The sequence below is a fragment of the Python bivittatus genome, unplaced genomic scaffold, assembly GCF_059951505.1.
Source record: "Python bivittatus isolate LINGU-HERP-01145 unplaced genomic scaffold, Pbiv_v1 ctg000610_np1212, whole genome shotgun sequence".
Taxonomy (NCBI): domain Eukaryota; kingdom Metazoa; phylum Chordata; class Lepidosauria; order Squamata; family Pythonidae; genus Python; species Python bivittatus.
Genome location: NW_028277088.1, coordinates 44,168,562 through 44,191,522, shown reverse-complemented (window position 1 = coordinate 44,191,522; position 22,961 = coordinate 44,168,562). Strand labels below are relative to the sequence as shown.

At 39.3% G+C, this 22,961-nt stretch overlaps 1 protein-coding gene and 1 long non-coding RNA gene across 4 annotated transcripts in view; one reads left to right on the top strand and one right to left on the bottom strand.

The window, feature by feature from the left end:
• The window catches only part of LOC112540284 (uncharacterized), a 31,089-nt gene extending 14,286 nt beyond the window's left edge, over positions 1-16,803 (top strand). For 2 of the 3 annotated variants that reach the window (XR_015797959.1, XR_003084343.2), the window contains exons 2-5: positions 9,985-10,090; positions 10,446-10,655; positions 12,036-12,208; positions 14,643-16,803. This is a non-coding gene — a long non-coding RNA (uncharacterized LOC112540284). The remainder of the gene's footprint in view (positions 1-9,984; positions 10,091-10,445; positions 10,656-12,035; positions 12,209-14,642) is intronic. The other variant, XR_015797958.1, reaches the window with a different exon arrangement.
• Positions 16,804-17,162: 359 nt separating this feature from the next.
• On the bottom strand, positions 17,163-20,332 carry TMEM158 (transmembrane protein 158). The gene has a single exon (XM_088150540.1). It carries the CDS (start codon positions 20,143-20,145, stop codon positions 19,237-19,239), a length of 909 nt encoding a protein of 302 aa, XP_088006666.1. The 5' UTR covers positions 20,146-20,332; the 3' UTR covers positions 17,163-19,236.
• Positions 20,333-22,961: the final 2,629 nt, after the last annotated feature.

Genomic DNA, 22,961 nt, shown 5'->3' with positions numbered 1-22,961 from the left:
CTGGCATTTTCCCAAATTATGAACATTAAATAATGTGAAGAGTAACTTGATAAATACTGCTGTCAGAAAAATAATTTGCAAAATAGACATTTACAGCACTCTTGTACCCAGCCTGCCCTTTAATAGTGTTTATTTCCCAGCATGCAAAGCCTAATCATGTTGACAAGTGGACTTTGCAGGAAATTATTACAGAAAGGGTCAGATTGTAATCAACATTCAACTCCAGGCAACATTTTTTCTTACTTTATAACAAACATTAATATACAATGTGTCTTACAGAAGAGTAATGTGGAAACTGGATCAGAGGAAGCTCCTACCTGCCAAACAGTATTAAATGCACGCACTTACTCTGGGTATGCGTGCATGCATGGACACATGGAGAGATAGAGTATCTATGCTTCTGAAATCTTCTGGAATAGTCTGTATTAGTCCCTATAATATTTTCTTTGACAGATTGATTTTTGGGGCTGGTAGGAAAAGCAGTCTTTTTAGTGAAATGGATTTTAGTGTTATGAATAGCTGGAAACCTGCCAGCTGAACACCATGCCTTCTGAAACCAATGTCAGATTTGGAAATTTAGTTTGATATTAGGCACATGGGTTCACACAACTTGCTATGCAAGAACATGGCTTCCTTGTTTATGGCTTCATATAAAGAGAGTTTTATAAGTGAGTAGCCCTGATCAAACATCTCATTAGAATAGGGTGGAAGTTGCAGCCTGAGACCAGGATTGCTGAAAAGTGATCTGATCATAACCATCATTAGAGAAACCCAAAAATTGATTTAGAAACATCTGAAGTTGGAATGAACTTGTATCTGCCTTCTATAGCAGTCTGGTAGTTGCAGAACTATAGGACCAAAGGCCAATAGCATTCTTTCCTGTCTCTCAGAATCACGAGAACCTTTAAATGCAGCAAAACAGAGTTAGTACACTTTGAAGTGAAGTAATACAACTTTCCTAAAGAGGCATGATCTATCCCCTGCAGAATCTATCCTGCTGCCTTGTGGGCAACCCTCCAGAAGCCCCCACATTGCAGCCAAATGTTTATCATGACAAGAGAGGATTATGAAATACATGAGTAGCAATTATATAAACGATACTTTTTCCTATATTGATTGCAAAGAAATTGGATCAGATTGAGTTTTTTGTCCAGGCTTTTCACAATTTTTTGTCCCAGACACACATAGTTTTGCAATGCTAACTCTGACACACTATTCAATGGGCAGTGCAGCCCACAGCCTGAAAAAGCTTGCATATCCTGATCATAACAGAAGAGAGGATATAGCCATTTGGCTTGAAAATCTCCAAATCAACCCTTGCGCCCACACACAATAAAACACATGGCAATGATTAGGCTCTCTCTCAGCTGCTTTCTCTAGCAGAAGATAGAGCATTTGGAAACAGTTCCATCAAGGTTTGCTTTCAGAAAGTCTTGTCCTAGAAAAAGCACTCCCATTTTTTTCCACAGGATCTTCCTGCATTTGAAGATCATCTTAGTAGGAGACTAAGCAAAACAACACCACCTAGGTAATAAAATAAAAGAAGAAATGGAAATTGTGTCAGTCATCGTGAGCTAGATGTACCAATGGTATGACTCTGTATCAGACAGCTTTCTATATTTCTCATGTAGATCATACCATTTATTTTTTTTCTTTATTAAGCGAGTATGAATGATTCAGTATAAATTACAATAAGAGTTTTTTAAAGGCTTTCAAACTAGAAAAAAATAATCAGTGATGCCTCTGGGCCAAATGAGGCTCTTGGCTTCTCTCCATGGCCTACTGAGCCTTTGAGAACCCTGGCTGTTATTGTTCACTATTCAGCAGATCAGTGGTGAACAAATAATTAGCTTCAGATTGCCAAGGTCAGGAAATCAGGGCTCTTCAACAGAAATACTGGAAGAAGGAGAAGGCTTGTTACTTTCCTGTTTTCTTCCCAGTGATCTTTATTCCACTGAACCTGTTATGAGAGAGAATATGTGCTATAGCTATCAGCGAAGATCCAAAGCTTACCAAGCAATCATTGTGGTCCTTATATGCAGATAGGTATAATATTTTAATCAATTAACTAACATTCAGAAAGTATATATTTATTTGTGGTTTATATTTGTATCCTCTTTCCTTGCTTTTGGAAGAGTACCACTAATCAAGATGAGTTTAGATTTTTCTACCCTAGATTGCCACTCATTAGTAACGTGTGTAAATTTGTGTTGAAACAGCTGAACATTTTTCACTGTTGTCCATCAGTATATGAAATCATTCCTTTTGGAATGGTTCTTTGACAGCACAAATCACTTCCCAGCTTGTTTTCAAAGATTTGCTATTACTGGAAATTTCTTTGAAATTTGGGCAAAGACCCAAACAGACAAACAAAAAAATATCACCAAAGATCTGTAACCCTTTCATGGAGCATTCTTTTGTGCCCCACTTTAGGGATACATTTCTAATAAATTTTCTTACAGGTACTTATTAATAACTATCTGTGTAGTTATTGGCCATCTATAAATGGAATATATATATTTCTTATGAAAAGTGTTAAATTGACTGAGAGAACTACTTGACAACTTCATGGCTTTCTGACGGTCTTATTACCCCAGAGAGTTGAGTTCATCCAGAAAACAATAAATATAATTCTCAATCCTTCTCACCCATACAACTCACCATGAAAAGAAAAGCTATAAAAGTGCCATATTTTATAGTGTTCAGTGAGCACAGATCTGTTACCATGGAAACAACTTTGACAAAAAGACATATGCATGATCATTTACAAGCAACATTTCAGAAGGGGAGGAAACCTATCCTGGGCTGCTATTCACCTCCCACCTTTTCTGCTAAATGGAGAAAAATGTCCACATCCGTGATATCTTACTGCAGGATGGAGTGATTACAATCTGGTTATGACTTCACAGCATTCAGATTTTCTGATTCTTCATTCTAGAATGTTCCTGCACAGTTAACTTTAGTCCATAATTACAATAAAGATGTCTGAACTTGTACAGTCCTTACTAACCATGATTGTTAGCTGTGTTTTCTCCTCAGCATCACCATCTGGACAAAGCATTCTAAGTCCCATCCCAGTTTAAATAGAATTAAATCCTATGCCTTTTTTAATATGAGACAGCCAACATCATTTACATTTGTCTTTACTATTTTATTTCATTTGTTCAGGCAGACCATAATCCATAACCATGTGATTGCTTAATGAAGACTTAAGCAAAATATGCCATTAGTCACCTTTATCTGAATGGTCTGGAGAATATTATTCAAGGCAATCAGATAATAAACTGTTTAAGAATTGCTGTTGCATTGAATTATTCTGGGGTGATATGGGGCATCTTGCAGCATGGGTAAATAAAGCATTTGACTAATCAAAACTTAGAAAATCAAGTGGGCATGCTCTTCCATATATTTTTGTTAAATTCACAGTGCTCTGAGTAGTTTGCTAGCTATTAATAACAACTGTTTTTACATGCCTTACAAAAGGAGGTAAAAAGTATTTTGAGTGATGAAGCAAAAACTGCATGGGGGAAAGTGTCTAGAAATGATTTATATCATTTCATGCCAAGCATTACTTCTATTTCAGCAGCAAGTCCTGTCGCTGGCTCAGCTATCCAAGGAGTTCATTCCTAATCAGATTCCAGTCAGCAGAATCAAATCTATCCCAAAAAGACAAACCAGCAAACAGGAATTAGGATCCAGTATTCAGGGTCACATGCAGCAAAAGCCAACTTCTAAGATAGCCAGTAAAATTGAAGTTCCAGAAGCATGGTCAAATCTCAGATCAACAGAAGGAAGCAAGCAGGTAGCACCATGGAGAGCTCCAAGATGGGCTGAGAACTAGATATGCTAGACAAACTATGAGTCTTGTCTAGTGCATAGGCTTCTTTAGGTCAAGAGTACACCTTTTTCACATTCAGAGCCACAATCAATCTGAATGCTAACAAATACATTTTTTATTATACAGCTGGGCAGAAAGTAGTCTTTTCAGATTATCCACCAAACTGCTAGGCAGAGAAGTTGGGTACATGGTTTCTCCAAATTTCTCCAGGGGAAGGAGAATCTTCATAATTTCTCAAGAGTCAAACTCCTCCTTGGTAATGACCATAGCACTGCTATTGAAAAAGCCCATAGGAAGATTTCCCTCATTATGTCTTCTCATGGGTCTTAACTAATTGTAGGAAAACAGCCAGGATGCAGACTGCCAAAGAAATGATTATATAGTCAGGAGATCCACACATACCCTTTGGGCACTGAAGTGCAAGAACGCACTTTATCCATGAGAATTACTCCAAGGTATTTTTTTTCCTTTAAAATAATGTTTAAAGAAATTCTCTTTCAACAATCTGAATGAGAATTGGTAGAAGCAAAATACAGTATTTCTCTGCCCAGAATCTCAGGGTAATGTCTAAGAAACTAAAGGCCTCTCTTGCATTGGCAAATGTCAGTGCTTGTAAGACCACCATCAGGAGAACCCTGAACAACAATGTGTGCATGGCAGGGTTGCAAGGAGAAAGCCACTACTCTCCAAAAAGAACATTGCTTCTGCTCTACAGTTTACAAAAGACCACACTGATAAACTAGAAGGCTATTGGAAGAATATTCTGTAGACAGATGAGACCAAAATAGAACTTTTGAGCTTGAATGAAAATCATCATGTTTGGCAAAAGGCAAACACTACATTCCAGCATAAGAACCTTATCCCATCTATGAAACATGGTGGAGGCAGTATCATGGTCTGGGCCTGCTTTGCTACCTCTGGACCAGGATGGCTTGCCATCATGGATGGAACTACATATTCTGAATAGCACCAGCAAATTCTACAGGAAAATGTCAGGGTATCTGTCTGTGAACTGAAGCTCAAGAGAAAGTGGGCCATGCAAGAACCCAAACACACAAGTTCTGTGACCAAAGAATGAAAGTTAATGTTTTGGAATGGCCAAGTCAAAGTCCTGACCTTAATTCTACAGAAATGTTGTGGAAGGACCTGAAGTGGGCAGTTCATGCGAGGAAGCCCACCAACTTCCCTGAGTTGAAGCTGTTTTGTAAGGAGGAAAGGGGCTAAACTTCCTCCAAGCTGATGTGCAGGACTGATCAATAGTTACTGTTGTATTCATCCATTCTTTGAAGACACTGAGGAGTGACTTCTGAAGGGGACCATAACATATCCTGGCATAAGGCAGTATTTCCAAGCCAAAATAATGATGCTGGTTTTTAACTTTATTCTGTGATTCCAAGTTCAGGATATTTGAGAGAGTGCCTTAGTCCGTATCTCCTTTCTCATGTGAGAGGTTAGCAGCTATTTATGTAAAATTAATAGCTATGATCAAGAGAGTCCTTTTTTAAACTTTTTTTTTTTTTTTAAATTGAATCATTGTCCACATGAAATCTGCCAGAAGCGGGAATTAGATCATTCTGAGCAGACTTAAAAAACCAGATTCATTGCTGACTGTGGAATTTGTCAACTGAAATTTCAGCAGCAACTTGCCAAAGCTGCTGGAAATTCTTTGATTATTATGGATTTCATGATAGTTTTCTGACTGATCATATTGTTGTTCTTCACCTTAAGGGTTTTTCAAGTTAATATTTTCTAAATAAATGCAGTAAAATATTAGATGCAATTTGCAAATCAGTGATACTGATTTAATAGAAGAATCAGGATGTCTTATGGCTCTCTGTGGTATACTATTGCTCATAAAAGTTATGCACTTAAAAGCTCTATAGTACAGCAGAGCACTTGTTATGAGATGAAGACTCTACCATAAATTAGAAAAGCAATCCTTAGTAAGATACCACTGAAGCTTAATGGAGCTCTATAATTTATTTCCAATTGTAGATTGTCTGATCTGATCAATGTTTTAAACTGGTGGTCTGTATTATGCAGTGTTATGTTACTTGCCTTAGCTCAGCTCTTTCTACAATGGTTCTTCCTCCCACCCTTTAATTACATGGAAGACATTGGTCACTCCATTTGGGAATGGGGATGTTTTTAATTCAATGTATCTGAAGGGTACCAGAATAGGATGGACTCCTTTAAGTAAACTAAGACAAGAGGACTGCTTGGACTTTTCAAGGCAGCATGGAAACCAATCCTGGTATCTCCACATTTCTCATTCATATGTTCCTTAACCCCTTATGGAACTTTTGGACCTTTTCCCGAAAATGAAAGCAGTCATTTCCAGTGCTCCCTATCTGAAATTAAATTTTCCTGCTGGCAAATGGAAAAAAGGAAACAAGTCAGCCACAGTGCCAAAAGCATTGAACTCACTTTTAGCCATTGCAGATGGCTCCCAACAAAGTATGAGATCATCTTTTAGTTTTAGTTTATTGTTATTGCATCCCACCCAGCACCCATTCTCAGGAATGAGGAAGGCACTGATTTTTGACTGATGCCTGGTAGACCTAAACAAGGTGCAGGATCATTTGAACAACAGCACTCTCATCCTGGAACTTTTACTGTAGAAATGGCAATTAAAGCAGCAGTGCATGATTTGAGGCCCCAAGGATGCTAGTGGCCCAAAAAGCTTTGGAAATAACTCACACATCATCTTCAAAAGCTGCCCCAAATTGCACTTTTTAATATGAAAAGCAAATGGACTCGGCTAAGAAAGACAAATATTTGCAGTGCCTGCAGCACTCTATCGTTAATATGATGGGTGTTTACAATGGCACTTTCCCAATAAACTTTCAAAATACAAGAGTATAACCTATGTTATTACTAGATACTGGTATTTTTTTCAACCCATGAATAATTTAACCACAAGTATTTAGAACACAGTTACAGTACAAAGTCTTAGTCAATTTTGCATGCATAAACTATTAATAGTTCTGCTCTAAAGGTGTTAGTCCTCTGCCCTGATTTCTTCTCACCAGTTGTAGCTTTCCAGGTGGCAATCACAACTTTGACATTTAAGGTAAGTGTCAGCCTTTTCACAGTTGTTTTCAGTTTGTATGGATTATTCAAGTCTCATTTTAGAGCTGATTAATTACGAGAGAAAGGATGGTGGTATGTCACTTGAACCCGAGAATACCCACACTACACTTGAGGCTTAAACCAAAAGGCTTAAGTATTAGGGGGATCAGTTGAGATCAGGAAAGCTCAGTGAATGGTTTTAAACATTCAGTCTCAATTTGTGTTGTGCTTATGTATAGTCCCGGTTTTGGAATAATATAACCCTATATATAGTTATGGAAAAGTATGTCTTGCTGGTTTCAATGAATTTGCTACTACACAGCCTACTTGAAAAACAATGGAAAACTCTACTTTTTTTCCTCCCTTCAGGATGAATAAAAATGCAGAAATGCTACTACAATTAGCAGAGTGCTCATGTAAACAGTACAGAACAACTATTTGTTCTTGTAGCCCCAAGCTTTGCATAATGAATGCTGCTGATTAATAGGAAAAGAGATGTGGGCATTTCATTGAGATAGAGAACCCTCTAAGAGCATTTTTCTTTTCAACTGCATCTCATGTGGAAGACATGAGTTTAATTTGATGGATATTGTTTTACCTACAAATCAAACTTTGTGCCTCCCTTTGTACCTCAATGGCTCAGAGCCCCTAGATTGGGGCTGTGCAACTTTAGTTGTGACTGTGGGTCACAACTCTGGCCTCTGAGTGACATAACAGGAGCCACACAGCAAAAAGTAGGTGGTCTTTTAAGTGTGCAGAGCCTGGATAAAAACTATCTTTGATTTAATGAAAATGTAAATTAAATACACAACATTATTCCTTCCCATATATTGAATAATTTTCCATTCTGGTGACATTAAAAGATACAGTTTTGTTGCAGATTTTGTAAGGATCTAGGGGCCATATCCAAGGCTTAAGGACTGGATGCTGCACTGGACTCTCATATGTAAATCCCTGGTCTACATTATGGTCTGTTTTCTCCCATCACCTTACATGCTTGCCCTGCCTTATCTTCTTCTGTGTAGCTGTGTAAGGGAAGCTGGGATCATATACTTAGCTTTTAAATTGATTAAATATTTCTAATACATCATAAGAAAATAGGAATAGTCCTGCTACATCAGGCCAAAGCCCAATTTATTCCAGTATTCTGTTTCATACAGAGGCCAACTAGATGATTCTCCCAGGCAGGAAAAAGAAACATACCTTTCTCCTGCTGTTGTTCCTCTGCAAGTATATTTGGAGACATGCAATGTCCCCAGTTCAGAAGTAATGATGAGACTTGTGCTTAACTGCCTATGATAGAGGTGTCCTCTGTTAAATTTCATACCCAACCTAGAAAATAAATTACAGGTTTCCAGAACACTTAATCTTTAGGCCAATTTTTCAGCTTGACGAGAGAAGACTCCTGCATACAACTGGGTAGATTAGAATCTGGATTGTATAAAGTCTCACACCCAACAGTTGATTGTCACTGCAGTGCAAAGATGTCAGAGAGAGGCAACTAGACATGTTTATATGTATGTATTCTCTGGAGTTAAACTCTAGGCTTCTTCTTCCAAACTTCCAAATTAATGGATACCTGGTTGTCAATTGATGGCTTTGGATGGTTGAAATATGTGTATATAACAGCCATCCCTTGCCTAGGAACCACTGGATCCTGCCTTGCCAGCCTCAGCCCTCACATCCTCCATCTTCCCTTCCAATCTTCTTTTAAAACCATCCAAGTTAGTATCCATCTGTTAGGTTAATGATCTGCTGTTTGAAGAAGTAGATTTCTTCCATCTGTTCTAAACCTCCTTCTAATAAGTTTCACTCGATGATTCCTGGTCCTAATATTTTGAAAGAGAAAGAAAAATGCCCTACTTTCTTCATGTCATGTGTTATTTTGCACATGTTAATCATGTCCTCATTCAGTCTCTATTTCCAAGCTCAGGTGTCCCAAACTTTCTCAGCCTTTTGTTATAAAAAAGATGTTTGTGTCCTCTAATTGTTTTGGCTGCTCTCCTGTGCAATTTTTCCAGTTTGATGTTGTTTTATAAATGTGGTGACCAGTATGTCCAGATGCAGACATACCATAGATTTCAGTAAGAGGAAAACAATGTGAGCAGTTTTATTTTCAGTCCTTTCCTAATGATCTAAAGGATGAAATTTGCCTTTTTCAGTACGGACATACATTTAGTCAACAACTTCATTAACTGAAATAGTATATATGTAAAGCTTGGGAGGGGGTTGTGTAATGTGCATCACTTTACATTTACATCAATCAAACTCAGTTTGCCATTTGATTGACAATGTTTAAAGAGATCCTTCTGGAGCTTGTATAGTTTAGTATTATCCATGATCCACAAACTTAACCAGCTCACTACTTACCCATCAGTCAGGATAACTTATGAACAAGTTAAAAAGCACTAGTCCCAACATAGAATGTCTCAGTTGAAAGAGTCCATTTCTTACTAACTTCCCTAGAGAAAATTGCCCATTTATTCTATTTACTTTAACCAGATAGCAATCCACAAAGGGATAGGAACTCTATTCAGGAGCCTTTGATGAGAAACTTCATCCAAGAATACAGGATCAATCACCTCTATCCATGTAGCTATCAGCATTCTAAAAATACACTGGAAAGCTTGATGAGGTAACATTCATCTTTGCAAAAACTATGCCAATCATTCTACAAGGCTTACTCCTCAATATCCTTAGTTATTTTTCTTTTGATTAGCGCTTCCACCAAGTTACCAAAACATATGTTAACTTGACTGGCTGATAATTTTCTGGATCTCTCCCATGCTCCTTTTTAAAAATAGATTTCATTGGCTACTTCCAGTCCCCCAACACTGAGCCCAATTTGAGGAACAATTACATGTTTTTGCTATGAGGTCAGCAATTTCTCCTCTTTAGGAACTCAGGTGGGTTCAGGTGAAACTGGAGTTATGGTTTTAAAAACTTTCCAGATATTATGGAGAAATTTGGCATTCAAGCTCATTACCTCAAACCAGACAGGATGAACTGTGGTTTGTGATTGTGACTTGTTAACAATTATAGTTTCAACTAATCAAGTTTTCTTTCAAGTTCAGATGTAATGTGGAATCCCAAGCCATTCAAAAGTGAAAGTGATGTGCCCAGCCTCACAGCCATACTAAGGAAGGAGAAAATGCAAGTCCAAGGCTTACTGTTGCTCAGGTATATATTGAGAAAGTATGACTTGTCATTACATATGAAGTGGACCTTTGATTTTTAACCATATCTAGCTGAGTTTTCTAAGTCATATCACGTAACTATCACTCTGATAAGAGTAGGCAATGTTTTTAAAATAGCTTATGAAAGCACTTCTTATGTAGGTTACTTTGTTGAAATTCATCTGCATTTGAATACACATGCTGCATAGCGTCATGGTATGTACACAGAGACACACAGGACCTGCCTATAAATCACAGGTCTTCTGATATAATGCTTCATGGATTAGTTTGACTCCTCAGCTAGACTTGGCAGATGATGTACAGACACAGCTCAATTAGATTAATATCTTTATTTTTAGACAAGAATGAAGCCATACACGATTACCCACTGCCAGTGAGAAGATAGCCTTGGAGTTTAAACTTTTTATTCTGCCTTTCTGAATTAGCTGCTCTTTGGCACAGTGCTTGATGGCCTTGAAGCCAAGTGGTTGTTACATGTTTATGTAAAAGCCATCTTTGACTGGGAAATGCTGGTTCCCACTTCAACCTTCATATACAGTGGAAACGAGGTACAGTATCTCTGCTTGACTATAATGAGCAATAAACCAGAAATGAAAAAGAAGAGGCAAACATTTTTTCAAAAAAATACAATAAAATTGTTAGCATTTCAGAAATTAGATTTCTGTTGAACTTCAAATATGTTTAATGAGCAGTTTGATTTCAGCTGATATTGTTACTAAATTTCTAAAATCACCTTGTTCAAACTGGTACCCTCCAGTTATGTTGAACTGAGTCAGTGTAGTGCACATGGAATTGAAACATTATTCAACAACTGATTATGGAATTCTTGCAAAAGTTAGTAGTAATTGCTCAGTAGTCTCTATAAAGTTTTTTTCCTTCTGAGTTTTCATTTGCTAATATTTTAAAAATTCAGGTTACATGTGAGAACTGCCTAAGTAAAGGATAAATTGCACGTCATTTCATTCCCATCAACAGAGTTTTAAAAAGAACTCCTAATCGCAATGCAGATTTTGCAATATTGTTACTTACCAATTTCAAAGATTTAAAAGACACCTGCCATTTTAATGAGGTGTTTGTAAAATTACAATAATTTTCACATGCAACATTCCTTTGAGATTTTATTTATTAGTTCTGCTTGGTTGTTCTGACATTGCCATACTTCTGGAGTCCTGATTTACTTGCACAGTTTCAAACCATATTTCTCCTGTGAGGGCATTTCAGTCCACGAAGCCTTTCAAAGCAGAGAGAATTCTTTCCTTTGGGGTGGGGGGAAGAAGGGGGAGGTATGTGTTATGCACAACACCAGCCTTAATGGGTATGATTCATGATTGAACCTCCTAGGCTCAACTGTAATAAATAGAGCCAACTTTGTCGTATTTCATGTTTTTTCTTGTTGTTGTTAGCTGGCATTCTGCTACCCTGTTCCTCAAACCTTTCTAAGCTAGGGAGCAGGGTGTTGTGAGACATGGATTCCCATAACAGCCATATAAATAAAATGTGTGTGTGTGTGTGTGTGTTTAAGGTCCTATAGACTACTTGGTGACTAGCTTCATAAAGCCACTGTTTCTGTTTCAACAAAAGGCAGAAGGCTGACATTCAGGCTAGGAAAGAAAACAACCCCCCCCCCCCAACACACACCCAATTGTGAGTGGACTGCAAGTCTTGAGAACAACAAGGATTGTAGGAACAAGTTTCCTTATGAAGTCTGGGGCTCAGGCCCTCTGACTCAAACTCTGGAACAACTGAAACCAGTGGCAGGGAAAGTATAGGCAGGAAGAAGTATCACTTTTTGCTTCTCCACCTATTTTCCTCTCTGCTTGCTAGGTTTTGTATGTAAATCTACACTTCCTGTTAGTTTAGCTTATTCCCCAAGTATTCGCTTGATTGCCTTTATTAAAATAAAAATCCTTTCTCCTCTGTTACTCTAGGTTTGGATCTGTACAAAAATCACCACTCCAAAGCTGCTTGGACATGATAAGCAAGATGAAAAGGAGAAATTGGAGCCATGGGTTTAAAAGTTTAGTTCTGGGGAAAGGAGGAAATGCTGGTTTTGCTCTTTCAAATTCAGGAAAAATATGGAAATCTCCCCACTCAAGAACAGGTGCTGGTGGTTTAAATACTTTAATAACTCTTTCAGAAACCCTGGAAGTTATGCAGAGGGAGTGGGAGGGTGGGATCCCTGAAAGGATCTGTGTTTGGGTGAGACACCCTGCAATCTGTGCATATGCTGCTATGTAATCAGCATCCTTCTATCAAATGGTACATGCTTTACCTCTGATACTTAACATGCTGTACACTATTCCTGGCTCAGAAACAGGCTGCTTTTCATACAACATCCCTCTTTGAATCTACTGCATTTATACAAAAGAAAAGAGTTTTATGTATTCCCAAGAAGTTGGTTACAAATGAAGCATAAGGTTTCCATCCACACCTCTCCCTCATATAGTCTGAAAGATGATTGTGTGCAAAGCAGTGCAGCTTGCCATTCTGACCTTTGGTGAAAATTTAGAGTTTACAAAACCTAAAGCAGCCTCAGTAATAATTCTGTGGCTCATGCATTGTGTGAGCACACTGATTTGGCCTTTAAAATTATCTCCAAATCATTTCTGCTCTTCCACCCATTTCTGTTCTTTTATGCCTTTCCTCTGTAAGTCTCCACTATTTAAAAAAAAGAAAGAAATATGGCAGTTCTTATTTTTCTTTGCTTAGGACTTGCTTTTAGCATTCTTTTGTGTCTCTCAACTTAATACTGCCTAGCAACCTCAGAAAGTTCCTCAATAACCTGAAAGGTGGATTTTCCAGGAAAACCTTGCTCTGCATTGTATAAAATATAACTTGTCTTTAGAGAGAGAAATCTATAAAAAGATGTGTAATTTGGCTGGTATGGTTCAGTAAGTGCTTAACAAAGCAGGAATTGCATCCAAATGTTACCTGGAAGAAAAAAAAAATCATGCTGACATTAAGGCTGATTCACACAAAAATATTCTTCAAGACAGTTAAATAACCATCCTATTATCTATTTAAAGAATTTTGAGCAAATCTTCCACATTCTAAATCCAGATTAAGATTTCCTTATATATAGGATTTTCTAGAATGTGGTAACCTGTAATCTGGAATAGCTTCAGAACATCTGTAAAAAGGCCAAATAATTTCAGTAACAAATGTTGACCTCTGTACTTCTAAAACAGCCTTCCCTAACCTGATGCCCAGCAGATATGCCACAACTTCCCCAAGCAGCATCCAGATGACATCTGATTCAGAATAATTTTCTAAACAGTGCAAGGACAGCAGTGATAGTTCAACCCATAAAACCATTTAGCCCAGTATTCCCATTTATACCAGTACCCTATTTCCACAAGCTGAGAAGGCGATAACCCTTCCAACGTTCGTCTCCCAGTAACTGATGTTCAGAGGCACCTGTTACTGAATAGAGTTCTATTTAGTTACCATAGCTAATAATGTTCACATCACAGAGCAACACCTATTTGACCCAAACTAATCTCAAAAAAAGCTAAATATAGTATCCTTAGCTGGGAGACTGCTGGGAGATCCCAGGGCTCTTAGCTGACTGAGGAGGTTAAGAAAAAATCCTAGAGGAGGGTACAGTAACGATAAACCAGTTCTGTATTGTTGCCAGGAAAACAGCATGGATGACCCTAAGTAGTCACCAGGAGTCAATCCTGACTTAAGCAAGATCTTACTTTATCTGATAGTGGTTGGTAAACCTACTCTACAGGCAACTGTTAAGTGACTTCTCAAGTTGCCTAAATCAACAAGGGATAACATTCTGGAGCAATACATTTCCTAAGCAATGTACTGTGTAATAAATTCCTTATTTGTCTGAATGAACTGAATGTTGAGTGATTTCACTAGTAACCTCAGATTTTAATATTAAGTAGGTTTTTTTCATTGCTCTAAAATAATGCATAATTTTTCTCATAAGGAAGATACTGTAACTCTCACAACTCATTCTGTATTCTCTATTTTTATTTATTCATTTGCTTCAATATTTACTCTACTTACTTATATTGGCAATTTTTTTCTGCCCATTTTCCATGGATTTTTAAAAAGTTTTTCAGTTTGTTTGAAAACTGAAGCAATTTCACTGAAGAATCAAGCATCATCCAAAAATTGGATGCCATCATCTTGCCTTGTCGATTTTTTGCAAAGTGAACATCTACCTGCATTAAAACAAATCTAATTAAAATCAGAAAATTGGCATCCATTTTCATCCATAATTTGTATCTTTCATGCAAATAGTATTACTTAATATTTGTAAAAAAAATATTGGTTACAAATGAAATCAAGATGTAAATCCGAAAGTCAAGGAAATGTAAATGAAATCAGATATTAGCTGCTAGAACTTAAATTTGCCACAAACTTAAACTGTATTATAGTTCAAGCCTTGAGTAATTTACAAGAAAAGTTATGCTAGCACATTCTTTGTATTTATTTTAGTAAACCTCATACCTATAACTAATACTGTCATAACTTTACTAACATATTACAGCTTTTACTTTTCATCTCCTTTGCAGAACTCAGTTAACAAGCTATCCATGGCCTTTCTAGAGAGATAACGTCAAGCTATATCAAACACATATTAACTGCAACTTTACATACTCCTATGAAATATCACTTCCTCCTTGTAGGTAAGGTCTAAGATGGATTATTTGGAAGTATTTCCCACTTATATTAGCTTTGGGTAGACTCAGCTGCCACTCTGCACTAGTTGCCACTTTTTCTTGCTTGTGATTCCTAAACCTATGGAATGATCACAGATTATGTTTTTTGGAGATTCCCAGGCCTGTTGATCTATCTCTGAAGACTGACTGGCATTTTTCCTTTATTGCTTTTTGTCCCATCTGTAAATGAGCTTTTTTTCATGTTCCATTTTGTGCATGCCTGTTTTTGTCCCATATTTTATCTGCTTCTACCATTTTCTATTTGCCTTTCTTCCATTCAACCAGAATTGTGCCAACACTAATTGTCTGTAGGTCTTTAATTTTTGACTATCTGTAATAAAGGAACAGAAGTATTTATCAGTATAGCTTTAATGAAACTTGTAATCTGTATTGCATCTGTGTGCTTCATTAGGTGTAGTGAAAACCAGCAAATGTAAATAGCATACCTTAAGGCTGGCCTCTAGCCAAAAACTACAGCTAAGGGACAGTTAGTAGGAAACACTGCTTGAATTACTTCCTAGTGTTACAGTTCAAACTGTTCTAGAAAAATTTCCAAATATATTTCACAAATCACACTTGAGGAAGTGAGCATTTGCTCAAAAAAGCTTTTTGTCAAATATATATTCTAATCTTTAAGGTGACATAGGGCTCTGAGGGTTTTTCTTTTTTTTTTTGTCAGTAAAAGGTCTATTTGTTGTTAAGCTTTTCATCATCTTTGAGGTTTATTAACATTTAATTCTCTATGGAGGAATTTTACAAAAAGAAAAGCAGGGAAGCCTGTTACTAACAGGGACTGGAGGCAGTTTTGAATAATTTTTCATGTTTTCAAGGGCTAGGGGAGCTTTGGTTCTGCTGCAGCCATGAAATCTTTTCACCTCATGCCATCTGCAAATCACATTACCCCATTTCATTCTTGCAAACTACAGAGGAAGGCTTTCATCATGCCTAATAATCTTCAATTTTTTAAAAAAATCTCCCAATTCTATGGACACCTGTTACTTTGCATAGTCCTCATAAATGTGTCCTTTATTTATCTATTTAATTAATGGCATTTATATACTGCCCCAATTAATTCAGATTCTGGATGGTGTGCAGACAAAATAAAGCTTCCCAACCCACATGAAAACATCAAATTCTAAACTCAATGATTGCACACAGTTCCTCATTTTGTTGAAAATAGTTTTGAGGATTTCCGAAATGTGAGAAGGGGATAAATCAAATGTATCTGTGGAGGTAGTATATTCCATAGAGTGGATCTATTCAGGAAAATGCCTGCCTTCTGGTCTACACCTTTCTTATTATCCATTTAAAACATTCTAAAAACTAAAATGAAACAGGAATAAGGCCTAAGTTATCCACTACACAGATTATAAAGTCACTGACAGAAGTAAACTAAAGTGGCATATTTATGGCCATTTCCCTCCTGGTGCCTTACAGTATTTTCTAGCATCACCCAGCTAACACTGTGAAAATATAAGACTTTTTTATTACTTATATCAGTACAATGTTTGGATTACTCTAAAAAATGCTGTAAGTCACTAGTGGGAACCCTAACCTATTCATTCTTTAAATGAGGAAGAAGTTCATTTAAACAAGCTAGTTCTTGTTAATTTAGAACGTGGACTAGCTATGGGAGCTGATCAGAACAATCATTATACAACACTGGAAGATGTTTATACCTGATCTGCAGCAAAGAGTCATTAATATGTGCTGTTTGTCAGCATTTTAAATTTGAATTAGGTGTTTTGTTTAAGATTTTTTGGTAAATTTGGTAAATGTTTTGGAGTTGTTCTGTTTACTATATTTCTTCAAGCTCTTTTTCCTTTTTATATTATTTCTGTGCTACATATTTATACCATTTGTGTATGTGTGTGTGTATTTAATTAATTTGGTATCAAAACAAAGTATATAAAAATTGATCACAAACAGCCTCTATGAACCACAAAGGAAAAATAATGTTGAACTGGTGAAAATCAGTACAACTCTACAATAAACAGAGTGATTGAAGAACTGATACCTCTTGAAATTTGGTTTCTGAGTACACAACAATGAAGCAACAATCCTGAACAAAAACCCATTTCAAAATAACTCTTTGTATGGAAAGGCCCCAAATGAGCATAAACTAGAAATCAGCATATTGAAGGCTTCCATAGAAGTATTTCTTTTGAGAAAATGTGATCTCGCTTGCAGAACAAACTTGTGGGAGATTATGAACTGCCCCAGAAGTTATCAATAGATCCAACTGCTTTCTAAATCTACATTTCAGAGTACATTTAGCTCAAGCAAGTTATGAATCCATGTTCTTGGAGATTTTGCAAGAAAACAAGGCAAAACAATGTGTTTTCTAAAAGAGAAATAATATTCAACTTCAAAAAAACATAGTTAACTTGCATGCAACCTGAAGCTGTAAATATTTAGTTAGAAGTAACTGTTGCTAAATTATGTAGTGTTTATTTACAAATATAATTAAGATTATACCCTTACATCTGAGTCCTAAAAACATTTCTACTGAAATCTCATAAAGTTAAATGAAATCTTAAACAAACATAGCATCCAGCTGCTTGTCTTTAGACAAAAAGATGGTAAAAAACAACGCCATTCCACTGAAAAATCAAATTTGGCCCCAGTAAAATACAAGATTTAATTTCCTTACACTGTACTCTAAATCTATTCCAGTTTATTTGCTGAATTTGGATGCCTTATGCCACTTAACACTTCTGATGAAGGAATACATATAGTTTTCACAGTAGACATTGAATATTATAACTTGATTAATTAGAAATATATAACTCTCTCTAAATCAATACATATTTTTATTAATATCTATGGCCAAAGCCCAGCTGAACTGACAAAATTTCTCTTTCAGTTTTTCCTGTTAAGATTCCTAATTCAACCATAATAATAATTTTGTAGCTTATTACACTTAACTAATGACCCCAAATGCACTTGCAGTTCCTAAATGCATTTTTAAAAAATGCACTTGTCAAATTAAAAAAGGTTAATGTGAACATTATGATGCAAATCATAAGATAAACAAATATATTTCCACAGTTTTATTCTCTCCATAATTTTCTCTAGTTTGACTGAGAAGCAATTAGGGATGGGATTCTTATTCTGAACAATTTCAGAATAATGTGCAGGAAAACATTAAATATATAAGGCCTATAAATTATTTAAAGCATACAAATGATTATTGCTGTATTTAAGTTATTGCTATAACTTAAATTACACAATGTATGATTATTTTTCAATTTATCCAATTTGAACCCTAATTTTCCAAATTAAATTTAGAATTAGCATTCTGAATTAACATAGAACCTTACTGAATGAACATTTAGTTGGCAATTGTCTCAAAGAGGTTTTTAATAAATTGGGGGCAAGGGGTTAGACTAAATACATTTATTATAAATTACACACATTTGCCACCATGGGCCATTCACTGGTTCTGCATACAATGTACTACTCATCCACCAGATGACAACCTGCTATCATTCTTGTTACTATCTTGCTATAACAAGGGAGATGAAACAAGAGGCCATGCCAGAAGTTAAGACAGCCTTATCCATGTGGTGTCCCCCAGATAGGCTGCAACTGCAGAATTCCTGTCCATCACTAGGTGCTTTACCAATCATTTCAACATTTGGCTTATTCCCCTGAATGAGGGAACAAATCAGAAGACTAAAAGAATGACTACCCATCCTTCTACAGGGAGTTTTTATATTGAATGCTCGTACCTATACCTGATTCGTACTTGCAAAACCACTTTGATAGAAAAATACCAAGCAAAGTCTAAACACTTCAGCAAAGAAAATTTCTGTATTAACGACTGAACAGATTTACAGGAGTAATCACACAGTATCTCTAATAAGAACCAACCCCTCCCCCCACACACACTATAAAAGAGTGCCTGAAATTCAGATCCTCCAAGAATAATATTATATTGTGTTAGCAAATTTAAATACTGCCAAAAAGTTTCCTTTTAGTAAATTTACATTTGCAAAGACAAATTGTATTCTTATACAAATAACTTACAACTACTGCAAAGTGCACTGGACTTGTGTGTGCGTTTGCTACTAAAATATTGACTTAAAAGAGGTTTTTTTAAAATATATAAAGCAAATACACAGGTTTTGGTCATTTTATCAGATATGAATTTGAGCACATGATAAATATACCTATAAACTCTCTTAGCATACTAAACTAGAAGCAGGTATGTGTTGCTTTTCAAAAGATTTACTGGCAAGAAATCAATCCAGTTTGAAGATTTCTACCTAACTCCAGTCTTCTATATCCAACACCAAGAAGATGGCTTTAACGTAATAATCTACAAAATAGATTCTTTTTAACATTACAAAAAATAATCAGCTTATAGCAAGATTCCCAATCCAGAGCCCCACAACGATACAACCCGGGCGACATCGGACCAGAGGCTGCGGGAGGCAGATGGTCATTTAGCTGCAGCTGTTCCAGATGTCGTCGAGGTGGGGGCGCTCCTCCGCTGCTCCATGCCGTTGGGCAAGTAGCCGGCGATGATGGGCACCGGCCAGATGAGGGCGGCCACGCTCCACACGATGATGACCAGAGTCATGAAACAGGCCACCAGGGTGGACTCGATGGGCTTGCGGTTCATCCTCCATCCGGGATCCCCCTTGAGGTCCTCCAGGCTGAAATCCAGGCAGCAGAAGTGGAGGCGCTCCCCTTGCTGCCAAGGCTGTCCGTGCTCCGGGGTGGGCAAGGAGTAGAGGGCAGCCGAAGGAGGAGACGACGCGGCTGGGTTGGAGGCGCCCGGGCGAAGGCGGCCAACGCGCCTGCCCCGCGCCCAGCTGCAGCCCACGCACAGGCGGAGGTCCTGCTGGACGCCGCCAGCCGCCAGCCCGACGTGCTCGATGAGCAGCGGCGGCGGCCCGACGCGGTGGAAGGCGGCCGAGAAGAAGGCGCGCCCGCCGGGGCCGCTCGTGGAGAAGAGCACGAGGTCGCACTGGAAGCCCAGCGGGCTCCAGCGCACCAGCAGCGAGCTCAGCATCTGTCTCTGCACGCTGATGTTGCACGCCGGCTCCTCGCGGGGCGGCTGCTGCTGCTGCTGCTGCTGCTGCTGGGACGCGGGGCGGGGCGGGCCGGGCGAAGGGGCAGCTGCCGCCGCCGCCTTGGTAGCCTCTCCTCGCCCTTCCTCAAAGCCGGTCGGCAACGCGGCCCCGCTTGCAAAGGACTTGGGGGAGGAAGAGGAGTTGAGAGGCGGCAGGGTGAGCCCCGTCGGCTCCTTTCGTCCGGACTCTGAAGCAGCCGAGGGAGACCAGCCTCGGCACGGAAGGGATGGCGCGAAAGCGGCCAGCAGCGCCGGGAGGAAGGGCAGCAGCATGGCATGGGCTTAGAGGAGCGCCCGAGGAGGGGAAGGAGGCTGCATGGCGCTGCTGCGGCGGCGGCTGCCGGTTGCCATTTAGGAAGCGCGAGCGAAGCTGGCCGCGAGAGAGGGAGCGGCGGCGAGGGGGTGGGAGCGAGGCGGTCGCCGTCGAGAGAGGAGGCGAGCGCGCGCGCGGGGGTGAAGAGCGGGGAGCGCCAGAAGCGGCGGCGGCGGCGGCAACAACAGTTCCCACTTTTCCTTCCCTTCGGCTCCAACTCTAAGCCGGGGGCGGCCCCACCCACCTCGCGCTCAGCAGCCAATGAGCGGCTCCTCGGAAGCTCCTGAGGGAGAGCCCGCCAATTCCGCCGGCTCTCGGTCCAGGCTGCTGCTCGCTCGCTCGCTTGCTCGCTCAGTCGCCACCCAGGATTCCCCTCTCGCTCCCTCGCTTATGAAGGAGTTCCCCCGATTTCGTCACTGTAGGATCTCCCCGCACCCCCCCCCCCTTTCCTCAGATACTGAAGCGCCTCGCGCGCGGGTTCCCCTCGGGAGGACAATCCTTGCGCCTTGCTCCGCCTTTGATGTGGGGGAGATCTTCTCTGACAACCCACGGGCCACTTCCACTCGCACCTTTTTCCGGCTGTGGAGCTTCCACTTCAGCTTTCAATCCTTTCGCCACCGCAACAACCTCGATATTCTCCCTTGACACCATTCACCGCCAGTCCCACCTATCCCCAACCCAGCATTTAATCCAGTTCTCTGGCTTCAGGAGTAGTTTAAAAGAACAGGGTCCTGAGATAGTAGCAAGATGTGCAAAATCAGTGCTGCTCTCAGTCAGGTGTGGTCATATCCACAGTGGTAGTCAGGTTCTCTTCCTTCTGGCTATTGGTCAGCATCCATTGCCCCATTACTCTTTCCCAGCTGTCTTCTCAAGATTCCTGTTGCTGCTCCCCCTTTTTATGCTTTCCAAAGAACTTATATAAAGGGATTCGGAATGTATCTGTCCATCAGCAGAATAACTCCAAAAAAAGGAAGGATACAGGACCAAATTTGTATGGCAGGAGAGGCCAGTAAAGAAAGACCAGGTTCAAATAGCCAGCAGCTGTGGAGAGAAAGCCCACCCCGTACATGGGTGTGGGAGAGGCAGCTGGGCTGCAGTGGGGAATGCCGCTGGTTGTCCCAGCCTACACCCCACGGCCTTCTGGTCATGGGGCCGGAGTGGAACACTGTGGTGCAGCGTTTGATTAGGCCGGGGGAGACCAAGGTTTTAATGCACCCTAAGTGACAGTAGCTCACTGGGTGACCTCGGGCCAGTCACTCTCTCAGCCCACCCTACCACACGGGGTTGTTGTTGGGGGAGCATATGTGTGAAATGTACCTTGCCTTGAGTTCCTGAACGAAAGTCAGAATATAAATCTTAATAATGATTATGATGAGCAATCTACCCTATGCTTACCAGTACACGTGTATACAACTAAACACAGGCACAACATGAGGGCAGAGCAGGAATACAGACAAAAGAGAGACCACCCATAAACACATATGGACCCATCCTGATTAGTTCCTAGGGGGAAAGCGCGTGCACACACCCACACCCACAAATGCAAGGTGTTGTTTATCTACACAGAACAAAATAGGTTCAGTACCTTCTATAGGCACTGCTGATAAAGGGATTAGAAAGAATTCAGAAAACCATGCTCCACATGCTTGTTTAAAATTAGGATATTTATCTGTACTGTATAAAAGCTCCATTGCTTCTCCCAAGCTATGTTACTGACTCTTGCCCTCCCTCAGCTACCCAGAACAAAACACAGAACAGAGATGGTTTTTCAAAGCAATGAAATATAGAGCCGAGGAACGGGGGTGGGAGTGGGAAATGCTTTGAAATGTCTATGGACTCCTTTGTCAATTTCATTGGCTTTCTTTAGCATGATCTGGTTAATTTTGTTCTTCAGCCCAAAGTACCATCAGTCTCTAGAAATAAAATGAGGTGAAGGGAAAGAAACAGAAGGAAAAATGGATTTCCGTTAAAATGAACAGGTACAAAGCTGAAATGGTGCAAAAATAAAATGGCACAAATCAGCATCAGGGAAAACAGAGCAGCCCAGCTCTTCTTGGTTACAGTATTCTGTTTGCTGTATGTTTCTCCAGCAGACAATGTTGGCAGAAGGGAAGGGTGATCACTGCCCTCTTTGCCACCCTCCCCCCTGTTGTTATTAGCTTACCCATCAGCAAAGGCAGCACAATTGGCTGCGTCCACTACAGAATCAGAATGGACTTGAGGATCCAGAGAACCCAATTTATAATTCCAGTGTTTCTGGCTAGCACATGGAGAGGGAGGTGGCCCTTTAAACCAGTCATGGAGAGAAATGGCCTTAGTTTCTATATGGCTATTGGTGCTTGACCACACAATCCTGGATTTCTTCATTTTTTAATTAACAGATAATATTTTCCACATAGCTTGACATTTCCCTCAGGGAAAAATAGCATTCAGTCAAACTTTTTGTTTTAAAGGGTTGTGATGGGCAGAAAAGCTGACAATTGAAAAAGCAAGGAAAAACCAAGAAATTCTTGTGTCCTTGTGTCCTATGGCTGACAAAGCAGTCTTATCCCTGCAATGTGACATGACAGAATACAAATAAGAAGAAATACATTTTGAGTTAGGCCCATAAATCAAATATTCAAACAGCATGTTAAGGTCCATAGACAATTCAGTGAATTCATGTTTTTTAAAGTGCATGTTTTATTTTCAGAGATTTCCTATATAAACTGTGAATTGCATATAAGATAATTAAAGTATGTACATGTTGCTTAACTACAATTCCCACCCCAGTGGT

Bases quoted from the DNA above. Each gene is read 5' to 3' on its own strand.
- TMEM158 (XM_088150540.1), bottom strand. From the start codon at position 20,145: ATGCTGCTGCCCTTCCTCCCGGCGCTGCTGGCCGCTTTCGCGCCATCC.